The 12,820-nt window shown below is 39.9% G+C and overlaps 3 protein-coding genes and 1 long non-coding RNA gene across 7 annotated transcripts in view; 3 read left to right on the top strand and 1 right to left on the bottom strand.

Annotated features, from left to right (window-relative positions):
* Positions 1-12,820, top strand: part of LOC107075763 (uncharacterized) — a 92,259-nt gene that overhangs the window by 46,409 nt on the left and 33,030 nt on the right. The window contains exon 2 of the long non-coding RNA XR_001477257.2: positions 540-659. This is a non-coding gene — a long non-coding RNA (uncharacterized lncRNA). The remainder of the gene's footprint in view (positions 1-539; positions 660-12,820) is intronic.
* The window catches only part of tmem38b (transmembrane protein 38B), an 81,192-nt gene continuing 68,973 nt past the window's right edge, over positions 602-12,820 (bottom strand). For 2 of the 4 annotated variants that reach the window (XM_069187139.1, XM_069187140.1), the window contains one exon: positions 3,523-4,221. In XM_069187139.1, the coding sequence (XP_069043240.1) occupies positions 3,922-4,221 (300 nt within the window). In that variant the 3' untranslated portion in view covers positions 3,523-3,921. Of the gene's footprint in view, positions 687-3,522; positions 4,222-12,820 lie in introns of those variants that run through there. The other 2 variants (XM_069187141.1, XM_006627050.3) reach the window with 2 other exon arrangements.
* Positions 9,219-10,788, top strand: LOC138237756 (uncharacterized). The gene is made up of 3 exons (XM_069187594.1): positions 9,219-9,229; positions 9,501-10,342; positions 10,739-10,788. Exons 1-3 carry the CDS (start codon positions 9,219-9,221, stop codon positions 10,786-10,788), a joined length of 903 nt encoding a protein of 300 aa, XP_069043695.1.
* LOC138237713 (uncharacterized) lies at positions 11,604-12,460 on the top strand. Its single transcript, XM_069187142.1, has one exon. The coding sequence runs from the start codon at positions 11,649-11,651 to the stop codon at positions 12,288-12,290; it is 642 nt and encodes a 213-aa protein (XP_069043243.1). The 5' UTR covers positions 11,604-11,648; the 3' UTR covers positions 12,291-12,460.

Below are 12,820 nucleotides of genomic sequence, written 5' to 3'. Positions count from 1 at the left end.
TTTGTGGCTGCAAGGTTTATTATTATAATTAAGTGTAATTAAACATTTATAATAATATTTCTGTTACCATGAGAAAGTAAATTAGGCCTGTCTGTAAAAGCAGATGAATTAAGCTACAAAGGAACCAATCCGATAAGAAAAATCTTCCATATCTGGGCCATGGACCAGGATGTAATAAAGCTGTGTCCATTGTGAAACACCCTAATGATATATGGCACAGCATGACTCCCCTCAGTCTGGTATACTTCTTGTGTCAGCACAAGGGATCTTCAGTCTCTGTCCATCACACAACGACCAATCTGTCAATGAGGAACTGGCAGGGTTGATATCAGGATTATACCTGACAACATCCTTACCAATCATCAGCTGTGTTGTAGAACCTTAAAAGTTAGCATCCAACTTTAATTGACTAACTCACTGACTCCTCTTCTCTCTCCAAATTAATCCAGCACTCTGACTTTTCCAACCACATGACCAAAGTGCAAATTGTCCTCAACAGCTCTTGACAAAGCTTTCTCTCTCTTTTCTCTCTGCACCAGGACAGTCTTAGCACAGAGCAAGAGGCTTCCAAGTCAGACCATGGATCAGCCCAGTCCAAGTTTAAGGACATCAAGGAACTAGCCAATGGATTGTTGAGTATTTCTACTGTAGTGGTTCAGGTGGGTAGTTGTATCAGCATCCGTACTCTGCAAAGGAACAAGTAATAGGTTTATTCCATGCTGAAAAAAGAAGAGAGAAAACAATGTTTCAGCTGTGAAGCCTTCTTCAGGTATGAGAAAGACAGGGCAGACAGCAAAGATTTAATAGCACAGAAAAACAAAAGCTGGGAGAGGGGAGGAGGGGAGTAGGCGGGAGATGTTGAGAGGCCACTCAGGTGGTGCAAAAAGGAGAGGGGTGAAGAAAGGTGTGAAGTTAAAATCTGCAGTAGAGTAGAAAAGTTTTCAGGATGAGTTTCGTTTCTGTTGCCTTTCTGCTATTGAAGTTGAGAAACCCTGCTTTGAGAACAGTGACAGAGAGATCAGTGTGATCATTGCTGTCTGAGGTGAAATAAGAAACTCACAGCCCTGACATGATCCCTGAACAGTCTCCTTCCTGTTTCCCCAACGTAGATAGTTGGGCATTTTTTGCAAGAGATACAGTAAATGAGGTTGCTGGAGGTACAAGATGTCGTCTGGGTGATCCGAAATTGACCTGAGGGGCCCTAAATGAGCATTTTGTTAGATATGTATTTGCAGGTGATGCAGCGAGTTCTGTTGCAGGGGAAGGTGCCTGGTGGGGATGATTGCTGAGTGCGGTCAAGGGAGCAGTGAACAAGTAGTTTACGTAGATTGGATGGTCGGCGGTAAGAGATGATTGGGCGGTCAGAAAAAAGGGTACCGATGGACGGATCGTCCTGTAAAATGGAGTAGTTATTAATAATGGTCCTGGGGATAGAAATTGTGTTAGGGTGGTAGGGAAGCACCAAAGGAATGCAGATGTGAGACCGGGAGTTCCTGATCGAGGTGATGATCAGAGGGCTGTTTTTGGCCCGGGTGAGGGCCCTATCGATAACATGGGTGGGATATCCTCTGTTGATGAAAAAAGGATGCATTTTAAATGCGTGGTTCTGGAAATCAATGTTGTCACTGCAGAGTCAACATAGCCTGAGAAACTGTGAAAAGGGGAGAGAGTTTTTGGTGTGATTGGGGTGAAACAGGCTGTATAGGAGATAGCTGTGTGAATCTTTGGGTTTGTAATAGACTGAGGTAGGAAGTCGGGGATGGTTAATAGATAAATTTATGGAATTAAATGAAAGAATAGTGGAAGATATATTAACTGTATATTTGAGGAACGGGTGAGAGTTAGTGAATTGATGCAGGAAGTGCTGTAGCTGGTCATTAGAGCATGTAGTGCCAACGACGCAGTCATCGATGTATCGTTTGTAGGTCAGGGACAAAGCCAGAATAGGAAGAAAAGAAGCGTTCTTCTACCCAGCCGACAACAATATTGGCATAGCTAGGTCCCATTGCCCATGGCGACTCCACTTACCTGCTGATAAAAAAGGTTATTAAATGAGAAGGCATTGAGTGTGAGAACCAATTCCGCAAGATGCACTAGAGTGTGGGTGGGTGGATCAAGCACTGTGCGTTGGTCTAGCATGTGCTTGAGGCCTTTAATAGCGTCATCGTGGGGAATGACGGTGTAATTTTATTTCTACTGTATATGTTATCATGGTGGCACTTTCATGCTCTTTTCACCTGAATTTAAATATAATGAATATAATGAACATATTCTGCTCTGCACCACTGTGGAAATACTAAGTTTAACAAAGAAATACAATTAAAAGTATGTTGTGTACAGTACATTTTTGGCAAGCACAGCAAGTTTTGGTGAAACTCACAATCGAAAAAAAGATTTTGAAGAATTTAAGATGCTAGGGTTAGTCAATCATCTGTGGTGACTGCGTTTTGAGATAGCTTCTTTATATTACTTTGAAAAAGCAACATAAAAGTCTGTCTCTAGTGAGAATAAGGGTGAAGCAAGGACTTCAGCCTTTCATAGCAAATAGCTTCTGCAGGGAGCTACTGCTAGCTTTCACAAGAGATGAAGCTGAAATGTACAAAAGGCTTTTGAAAGAACCAGTTATAAGGAAAAACTCAAAAAATGAGAAAATTGCTTTTTTGAAGAGCCGAAAATACAGATTTTTAGGCTGCTTTCTAAAGCAATATATTGAACATAAAAAAGATCTGGCAAGTACTCCTATTTGTAAAATTTATAAGTAGTCTATTGGAATGTTTAATTTAGAAATAAGAACATTCAGTACTTATGTTGAGAACCCTTGTAGCATGAACCTTTAATGGACAAGATGTTCTTCCCTTTTCTATCAATCCATTTGCTAATTTTTTAACTAAACTGAATGTGTCTGATGTATCTGTGTATGTGATAGACTGTGTCCCATCTGGGTGTACCCCATTTTGTACCTTTCTAAGCAGCAGTTAGAAAATAGATGAATGGATTTATCATCAATTGAACATCTTGACTGAGCATCTAGAATACGTTTATATTTATCTTGGATTCTGTTCAGATATTTCAGAGCTGATCAACAATTAGTTAATGCCAAGCAGACCAAAAAAAAGGTACCATAAGATTACACACTCATTGTCAACTATTTCATATGATATACTCAATGACAATACGGCCCTGACTAGCTCAGTTGGTAGAGCATGAGACTCATAATCTCAGGGTAGTGGGTTTGTGTCCCATGTTGGGTCCAAGGTTCTCTAATAACCCATACTGGGCAGCAGCAGTATGGGGTGGTGTTTGCGGTGGAGGGACAACAACAACAACACTTGCACTATCTGCGTGAAAGAAAGCCCTAGCAATCTACTTCTGTATTGTGCCAAAAAAACTCTACGGTGGACTGTCCATAGGGTTGCCATGAGTTTATATTGACTCGATGGCACACAACCACCACCACTCAATGACATCAGTTGGGAAAAAAAAGAAACTCCAAAAAATACTGAGCTCTTAAAATTAAAGACAAAACTGTTATATAAAGTTCAAGTGAGAAGGTAGCTTTTATTCTGTAAAAAAAAATTCAAAGCATTCATATACTGTAGATCTGAAAAACTTGATTCATGTTTTAGAAATAATATGAAACCTTGCATGGATTATAATAAAACTTTTTTCAATAATAAAATCATATCCATCATAGTTTAACAAAACTACACAGTAAAAAGTACCCAGAAACATAGTTATATTTTTAAACAAATTTTCATCATAATACCTCAAAAATGTCTTGCATTCTGATATAAACAATGTTTTTACACCTAAGTATTGTTTTATTTACATATAAGAAAATAAATCTCAGCTTATATTAAATCACGTCAAGGTTTTGTAAAAGATTTAAAAAATAAGAAGACACAGGACATTTTATTGGTCTTAATCAGTTTTCTTGTTGCACGTTTTTATGGACACTGTGTCACCATTGTCATTTGAATCAGTACTATTTTCATTTGTTTCATGAACACATGAAATGTTGCCATTTGTATCATGGACTGCTGAACCATTGTGGCTCTTGGCTGATTTGACCTTCAGATCTGAGCAGGCAGCTGTAGAATTCCTTTTGGCAGCTCCCTTTGCTTCAGTTACTGTAGGCTGCCTTGCAAAAAACAAGTGATACAATACAGCCTCCAGTGGAGCAAATGGGGATTCAGTGGAGTGTATGAGCATCATTCTCACCTGGGGGAAAGAAAGAGAGCAAAAGAAACTCAGTTAAACAAATAAGAAAAGGTTATTTTTCTCACATGTGGCTCATACTGGTACAGTATATACTCTGTAGAAGAACACATTTCACAATTATTGCCATGATATATAAGGAGCTGCAGGGGTTGGAAGGAAGAGATATTTTGTTTATTGGTTTCTCCTTGTCAGAGGACAAGAACTCTTCTGTTCTTGGATGCATCTGTGAAAGTGCATTGTTATTAATATTAGTATTTATATTACTAACACCTAATACAGCAATACAAGAGGACTTAACTATCAGTACTTTTCTTATTAGAGCTCCTTATGTCAAATCCCCAAAAATCTACTGTCATCTATAAATGTTTCACGTCCTTATACAGATGCAGCCATTCAAACCGCATGGGGTATTTCGCGGTACACCACGGTGGGCGTGTCGCATGAAAACGCAGTATCACGCGGTATATCGCGTCATATAACGTCATGCTGGAAAGTATCCGGAATCACCTTGTAAAACCGGCAGGAGGAGCCAATAAAGCTTAACCTCTCATGTACATCATTTGAGCTTTTAAATTTAAACTGTGTATTATCATATTCACATATCACCCCCCCCCCCCTCTCTTTCGCCCTACCCCCTGTGTATTGTCTGTTTAGGGCAAGCGAGAGAGAGTGTGCTGTCCTTTGACAAAACAAGGCTCACCAGATAATGTGAATGGAAACCTGTTTTTTTAGCTTTTAAAGTCGTGCGATGTGTAAGCAGGAACACATCATTATATCTTACATATGAAAAATACATAATATTGCTCCCAAACAAACACAAACGTGTTTTTAATAAAATGCTTTTATTCACTCATAATCTGACAATTTCAGGAAGACTAAGGAAGGACTAAGGAAATTGTCATTTGTTTTTGAAGCTCTGTGAGCTCGGTGACTTTGAGACCACTTGTTATCCCAAGTTGTTTGAATCGCCACAATTCAAATAGAGAAAAAAGAGCTGACTAACAAGATTTAAGATGTGGCTGTCAATGTTGGATTTAAAAAAACACATTGCCCTACGTTAGTTGCATTGCTTGAAAAATAATTTTATTTCGAGAGACTGGATAAGTAATTCAAGTGTTTTTTTAACTTCCTGAAAAACAAGTAATAATTTAACAATATGTGCAAATGTTTTATGATATGTCGCTGTTGTGAATGTCTTTGGAGTGTATCTTATTTGCCTGTCCTGGCTGTGCTCTCTCGCTCGCCCTCAATTCAATTCAATTCAATTCAATTCAAGGTGCTTTATTAGCATGACAGATGGGTACAATCAATGTTGGGTATTTACTTTGTAATCTGTGGTCCTTTTAACTGTTTTTACATCTACTGTATTGCTTTGAGATGCCACTTTTAAAGGTGATATATAAAATCAAGGCTTTAACTTGCTTTAACTCCACAAGTCTGAGTTCTTGTGTCCGTCCTATCCAAACCCGAAAGTATTACAATATGTATCTTTATAGCAGGTGGTGTACAGCTTTTTAGTTTAGATTACACTTTTCTAAAATGTATTTAAAAAATACAGTGATACAGTGATATGATTACAATCTAATCTTTCCACGTTTGATCCCAAGATCCCAAGAAAAATAAATCTAAATGGTGGGAAAGCTATGCTGAAAGTTTATTAAGATACTTAGAAGACAAAGATATCAATTTATGTTGCATTTGTCTGATTGTGAATCAAAAAACACATATATTTAAACACGCGTTTGCGATTTAAATCAAAATGCAATTTAAATCAATATAAATGTTTATATTTTAACGCATAGGTGACTATTCTTTATTAAAATGACTTAAATTCGATCATGTTGTGATATTTAGAAATATAAATTTGTTTGGTGCGAGTGAAGTTTTATTTAATCTCTGACCCAGGGAAAAGTTTTATTTTTTCAAAGAAATGTTTGTTAAAAAAAAGTCATGGCTCTGGCTGGATTCGAACACCCAACGTGTGATGTGTGAGTCGGGAACCTAACCCACACTGCCACTGGCAAGGTACATGGGGAGTGTTGAAAAAGCCCTACAGAAACATTATCAACAGACAATGTACAGCGTGTACTATTCTTGTGTTGCGGTACATGAATATTATTATATCGTTATTAATTTCTTCAGATACGTGATTCCATATTATATTCCCTTTTAATCAAATTCTAAAAGTATGCTTGTTGACTCCAGTACCACGTTAGTTAAAGACTTCGATGCTTAAAATATTTAGGGAGAAATGGAATACTGGTGTGTAGTTTTTCTTTAAAGTACTGAGACCAGCCATATACTGTATGTTTATGTTCCAAAATTAATATCGTTTATGGCCTTCACTCGCGTTACGTTACAGTATGCTCCTATTCTTTTTATGCTCAGCTACTAAGATTTCCCTTCAGTGGTAAAATTCCATATAAATTTTCAATACTAAAACGGGCACAGTAAAGACATTTAAATCTTTCTACAACCGACCAACGCACCACGAGTGCCCCTGTCGGTCAACCAATCACGTACCGCAGTATTTTGCGTCACGATGCACGAGGCCGTAGCCAATTACCCGCAGTACGTGTCTGTCCGCGTACTTTGAATGGCTGCATCTGTACGTGATCAGAATATAACCCCATTTTTCAATTACTCGATATGAAGAGAAAATTTATCTATGTAAAAACAATAACAAACTGACATCAAATCCGTCAGCCTACTGATGCTTCAATGCAAACTGCTGAAATATTTGCAAAATAAGGCAGAAAGTTCAAATGTTATATTTTTGCTTCAGGTTCAGAAAGAAGAAAACTGGTCTCCTTTTTATAATTAGTTAACTGGTACATTTTTCTTGGAATCACCAAAACTTTTCTCAATCAACTGTGTCAATACCGGAGTTTTGCTGTGAGCTAGGAAATATACACTGATTGAAAAAAGAAACTCAACACTTCATCCACACTCTGGCCCTCTCGTCTGCGTGGAATAGGCTGAAGAGTGACTCATCCAGTGATGCCACTGCTGACGAGTCCATTGCAGCCTCTGTCTGGCTGAAGCCAGTCGGGTGTGACGTCTAGGAGGTGTAAGCAGAGGGCCTCTGACAGATCGCCTTGCTCTAAGGCAGGGGTGGGGAACATCCGGCCCGCGGGCCTTATCATTTGGTCTGGCCCTGCCAAGGCAACCGCAGGCATAGAGCTGGGTGATAATTCAATAACGATAATTATCGCGATATAATTTTCCTTGATATAATTTTAACAAAAGTTCGATAAATGTTCGATATATATGTTTATGCTTTGCGCGAGTGCGCGTGCATGTTGCAGACTGGGCAGATTTGTTTAATGTTTCTGCTGTTTGGCAAGTGATTGTTGTGTTCTTAAAATAAAAAGTTGTTTGATTTACCAATTAACTTTCTGGTTTCTTCAACTTTCACTCACGAGAAAAAATCTGCCTTTGAACTTGAAAGAAATAATGATTTGACATTTATCGTGATAATTGTCGATATCGACTGATATGAAATTTTTTATCATGATAATGTTTTTGGCCATATCGCCCAGCCCTAAGCAGGCGGGACTCGAAATTCAATAAATCTAGGAGCTTTTTTCATAGCAACATAAATTTATATTAAGTGAATCATAATAATAACGTACATTTTGAGGGACAAGCAAGGAACGTCCATTACGGGATAGACGGGACACATATGAGTACATGACGGGATAGACACGATAACTCCAATCCAACCTTTATCCACACGTCAACGATCAACAATCCTCGCAAAAACTGAATCTCAGATGAAGATTAAGGAAATTACAGTACACAGAAAAGACCTCAAGAGTCGATGATACGAATGTTGGATATGTTCCAAATCCAGGATGCAGGATAAGAACAGCGATCAAAGCAAAATAATTGCGTTGCTGGCGACACACACACTGGATAGTTATTAAAACGTAAGTGGTGTGACATCCTACAAATGGCGACTACAAAGAAAAGAAAAGTTGATGCAGAATGTCGATCTTTCCAAGAGAAATGGACAGATGATTATTTTTTTGTTGAAGTCAAAGGCAAACCTTTGTGTGTAGTTTGTGGCGATGCGTTAGCAGTAATGAAAAAAGCCAATCTGGAGCATCATTACAGCTCAAAACATGCTAAACGAAATGAATTGGGAGGCCAAATGCGTTTGGAATCACAACAAGCCGCTTTCACTAGGCTTCACTGTGACAGAGACAACGTTATTCAGACGAGTTATGTAGTGAGCGAGCTAATCGCAAAGAAGCTGAGGCCTAATGTAGAGGGAGAGTTTGTGAAAGAGTACATGGTGGCTGCTACGGAGTTGTTAGCACCAGACAAAGTAAAATTGTTTCAGAGTGTTAGTTTGTCTCGGAGAACCGTCTCAGATTGGATTACTGACTTAGCACAAGATATTGAAAAAACACTGAAGGATTCTGCAGGAGATTTCCAGTTTTTCTCTCTCGCTTGTGATGAGACAATGGACATAACAAATACTCCCCAACTGGCTGTTTTGGTTCGTGGGATAACTGCAGAGTTTGACACGCAAGAGGAACTGCTGTCACTGGAAGCCATGCATGGCACTACAAGAGGTGAGGACTTGTTTGAGAGACTTGTTTTATCAATGAAAAAGCTTGAGCTAACATTTGAATAGTTAAGTGGCCTTACTACAGATGGAGCTCCAGCCATTGTTGGCTCGCAAAAAGGGTTAATTGCATTTGTAATTGCATCATTTCTGGTTCCGGTCGAGAGGGAACGCTGGTGCACTTGGCTGCCGCTCCTCTCACCAGTTTTTCATTTTTATCTTATTATTTATGTTTTTTTTCCTTTTTCTCCTCGATTACACTGATTTCTAATTTATCTATTTTTATCCGCCTCACGCTAGCCGCTCCACGTTACAAATTCACAAATGCGACTTCCACTGCATTGTGAACTTACTCAACTGAAGACCTTCACCACTTGCTACCGCCTTCTCTGGATTTCCTTCCCGTCTCGATTCATCGATCATGTCTCTGAGGTACACTGCAGTGCAACTTCTTCAACTAAAACAAAGCTACTTCCTGGTCAAAGACACATTCGATTACTGCCGTTTTACTGGGATTTTACGACCAACTCGCTACATCCATCACAGCACAGGACGCCGTTTTTTTTCGTTCATCTGCTTGCGGAGTCTCTATCCCTGCCTTTCGGCGCACGTCTGTAAGTCCATCACATACCGGCGCCGATCTAAAAAATCTCCTCTCACTACCACACCTGGACCGCACTCCGCTTCTCCCTGCATCCCCGAGACTGGCCAGATCAGCGCTACTCAACACCCGCTCCGTTAACAGTAAGGCTCTTCTTTTATGTTACATTATCAAAGAAAAACAACTGGACCTTCTGTGTTTAACCGAAACATGGCACAAACAAAACGATGGACTCCTGTTCAACCAACTAATTCCTCCTGGATATGGTTTGTTTGACCTCCCACGTCTTTCAGGCAGAGGCGGGGGCATCATTGTTATTTACAACCTTCTTTACAGTCTAAGTCCTACAACTATACCTCCTCCCTCTTCTTTTGAGTGTCTTGTTTTAAATGTCTCTATTCCCCAATCTACTATTATTGCCACAGTTTACAGACCACCCAAACCCAGTGGAGTCTTCTTAGGTGAGTTTGCTGATTTTCTCTCATTCTTATCCCTTAAATTTAAAAGGATCCTTATTCTAGGGGACTTTAATATACACATTGATTCAACCTCTTCCAGTCTGGCTAAAGACTTCCTTTCTCTTTTGGGATGCTTTGACCTTACTCAGTTTGTTTGTACCCCTACACATAACAAAGGACACACCTTAGATCTAATTATTGCAAATGACTCCTTTGTCTCCCACTGCTCTCCCCTTGACCTCTCTGACCACTTAGCCATTCTCTTCAATCTGGAATTACCTGTTTCTAACACTTCCCCCTCACGCTCTGTAAATTTCCGCAACTGGCGATCAATTGATCACCCAAGGTTTGCAAATTCTGTTCTGTCCTCCTTATCCTGTTTCTCTTCCTCTGACCCTCTAGAGGACAAAATACAGTTACTCGACAATGCTTTTTTATCTACCCTCGACACCTTTGCTCCTTTAAAAACTCAAACCATCTCCTTCTCTCGCCCTGTCCCCTGGTACAATGACCATCTGCAATTCATGAAGGCAGCCTCTCGCAAACTTGAGCGTAGGTGGCGTCTTTCCGGTCTAAATGTACATTATCAGGCCTGGAGAGATTACTTATCTGATTATAAGGTTACTATATAGTCTGCTAGATCCACCTACTTCTCTCACATCATTGAAAATCACCAAAACAATCCCAGACATCTTTTCTCCACCATCAACAGACTGCTCAAGCCAAACTGCCCTACCACATTACCTGCCTCATCACAAATTTGCAACACATTCTTAGATTTCTTTAGTTCTAAGATTGACAACATCTGGCATCACATTCTCTCCACTACGGATATAATTTCCATACCTCCTCATCCAACTTCTCTGGTTCCCGTCTCTCCAGCTTCTCTCTTCTTGACTCAGCATCCCCAAACAAACTACTTACGCGCATGAAACCCACCATATCTATTTTAGATCCCATTCCCACCACTTTATTCCAGTCCTGTTTCTCTTCTCTCTGTCCCATTGTCCTCAATATAATACATGAATCCTCAATCACCGGCATTGTACCAACGGTCCTCAAAACTGCTGCTATTACCCCTGTGCCAAAGAAGCCTAACATGGCCCTCGGCAATCTTAACAACTTTCTCCCCATCTCCAACTTACCCTTTCTCTCTAAAATTCTAGAATGTGCTGTCACACTTCAGTTACATAACCACCTCATGACAACCTTTTCGAATCCCTCCAATCTGGCTTCCATCAACTTCACAGCACAGAAACCGCCCTAGTCAAAGTCACCAATGATCTCCTAATAGCTTCTGATTCTGGTTCTCTTTCCATACTCATCCTTCTTGATCTCAGTGCTGCCTTTGACACTGTTGACCATAACGTCTTGCTTTCTCGTCTCGAGACTGTGTTTGGAGTCTCTGAAACTGCCCTCAAATGGTTTAAGTCTTACCTCACGGATTGCTGTCACTTTGTCTCTCTCAATGGGTACAGGTCTGAAATTGGTCTTGTCAAGTCTGGCGTCCCCCAGGGCTCAATACTGGGCCCCTTGCTCTTCAGCATTTACATGTTCCCACTTGGTCAGCTTTAAGATCACATGGCCTCAGCTTTCATTTTTACGCTGACGATATATATCCATACCAAACCCGACACTGATGTGGCTGTCTCTATTCTATCTAATTGCATCTCTGACATAACAATTTGGATGATTCAAAACTTCCTTCATCTTATCTGTGACAAGACTGAATTCATGCTTATTGGTACCCCCCATCAACTTCGTAAAGCCAGTCCTGTAACCCTATCTGTAGATGGCTCTGTACTTGAGCCAATCAAAATTGAAAAACCTTGGGGTTATATTCAATTCTGGCTTAACATTCGACCCACATGTACAGCATACTGTCAAAACATCTTTTTTTCACCTTAGAAATATCGCAAGACTACGCCCTATGCTATCATTAACTGTGGCTGAAAAGCTGATCAACATATTTGTATTCTCTCGGATTGACTACTGCAATGCTCTACTCCCTGGGGTATCTAAATCTACTCTGAACAAGCTGCAGTACGTCCAAAATTCAGCATCCAGAATCCTGACCAGGTCTAGTGCAAGTGTTCACATTACTCTTATCCTGGAGTCCTTGCACTGGCTTCCGGTCAAATTCCGCGTAGACTTTAAAATCCTCATGCTCACCTATAAGGCTTTACATGGCTTGGCACCTCAATACCTGTCTGAACTATTATCGCCCTATTCCCCACCTCGCAACCTCCGCTCTTCAAATTCTGCCCTCCTTACTGTCCCCCAAGCCCGTCTACATTGTATGGGCGACAGGGCCTTCTCCTGCTATGCCCCCAAGCTCTGCAACTCTTTGCCCAAGGATATCAGAGAGTCACTTTCTCTAAACTCCTTCAAATCCAGACTCAAAACCTTCTTCTTCAGAAAAGCCTTTAGTTAACTGGTTCCATTCTTCACCCCTCTGCTCTTCTTAATACCACCTTCCTAGGTCCTATTGTTGTATTGTTGTAATTATAATTGTGTCCTATCTTGTGAAATCTTCTTATTTATTGTTGTAGTCTTCTTATTTATTGTTATTGTCATCCTGTAAAGCGCTTTGAGAAGCCACCTTTAAAGGCGCTATATAAAATAAAGTTTATTATTATTAATTATTATCATTTATTAATTATTATTATTAATTATTAATTATTATTGATCATTATTATTATTTGTCAAGAAAGAACTGAATCGTCTCAGTCTTGATCCAAGTGATTTAATTATATGCCACTGCATCATACACCAAGAAAGTCTCTGTGCACAGTTGTTGCGGCTCAACAATGTGATGTCAACGGTAGTGTCATGCATAAATTTAGTCAAAAGCAGAGGGTTCAACAGCCGCCAGTTTAAGGAGTTACTGAATGATCTTGACTCTGAGTACAGTGATCTTGTTTATCGCTGTGAAGTGCGGTGGCTGAGTCGCGGGAACATGCT

The sequence above is a fragment of the Lepisosteus oculatus genome, chromosome 3 (genome assembly GCF_040954835.1).
Source record: "Lepisosteus oculatus isolate fLepOcu1 chromosome 3, fLepOcu1.hap2, whole genome shotgun sequence".
In the NCBI taxonomy this organism is placed as follows: domain Eukaryota; kingdom Metazoa; phylum Chordata; class Actinopteri; order Semionotiformes; family Lepisosteidae; genus Lepisosteus; species Lepisosteus oculatus.
This window is presented reverse-complemented; position numbering and strand designations above follow the sequence as displayed.

What these genes read in the sequence shown, in the direction of transcription:
- LOC138237713 (XM_069187142.1), top strand. Translation starts at nt 11,649, where the DNA reads ATGGCTCTGTACTTGAGCCAATCAAAATTGAAAAACCTTGGGGTTATA.
- LOC138237756 (XM_069187594.1), top strand. An exon ending in AACTCAAACCATCTCCTTCT is followed by an intron (nt 10,343 to 10,738) that starts CTCGCCCTGTCC and finishes CCGTCTCTCCAG; the next exon opens with CTTCTCTCTTCTTGACTCAG.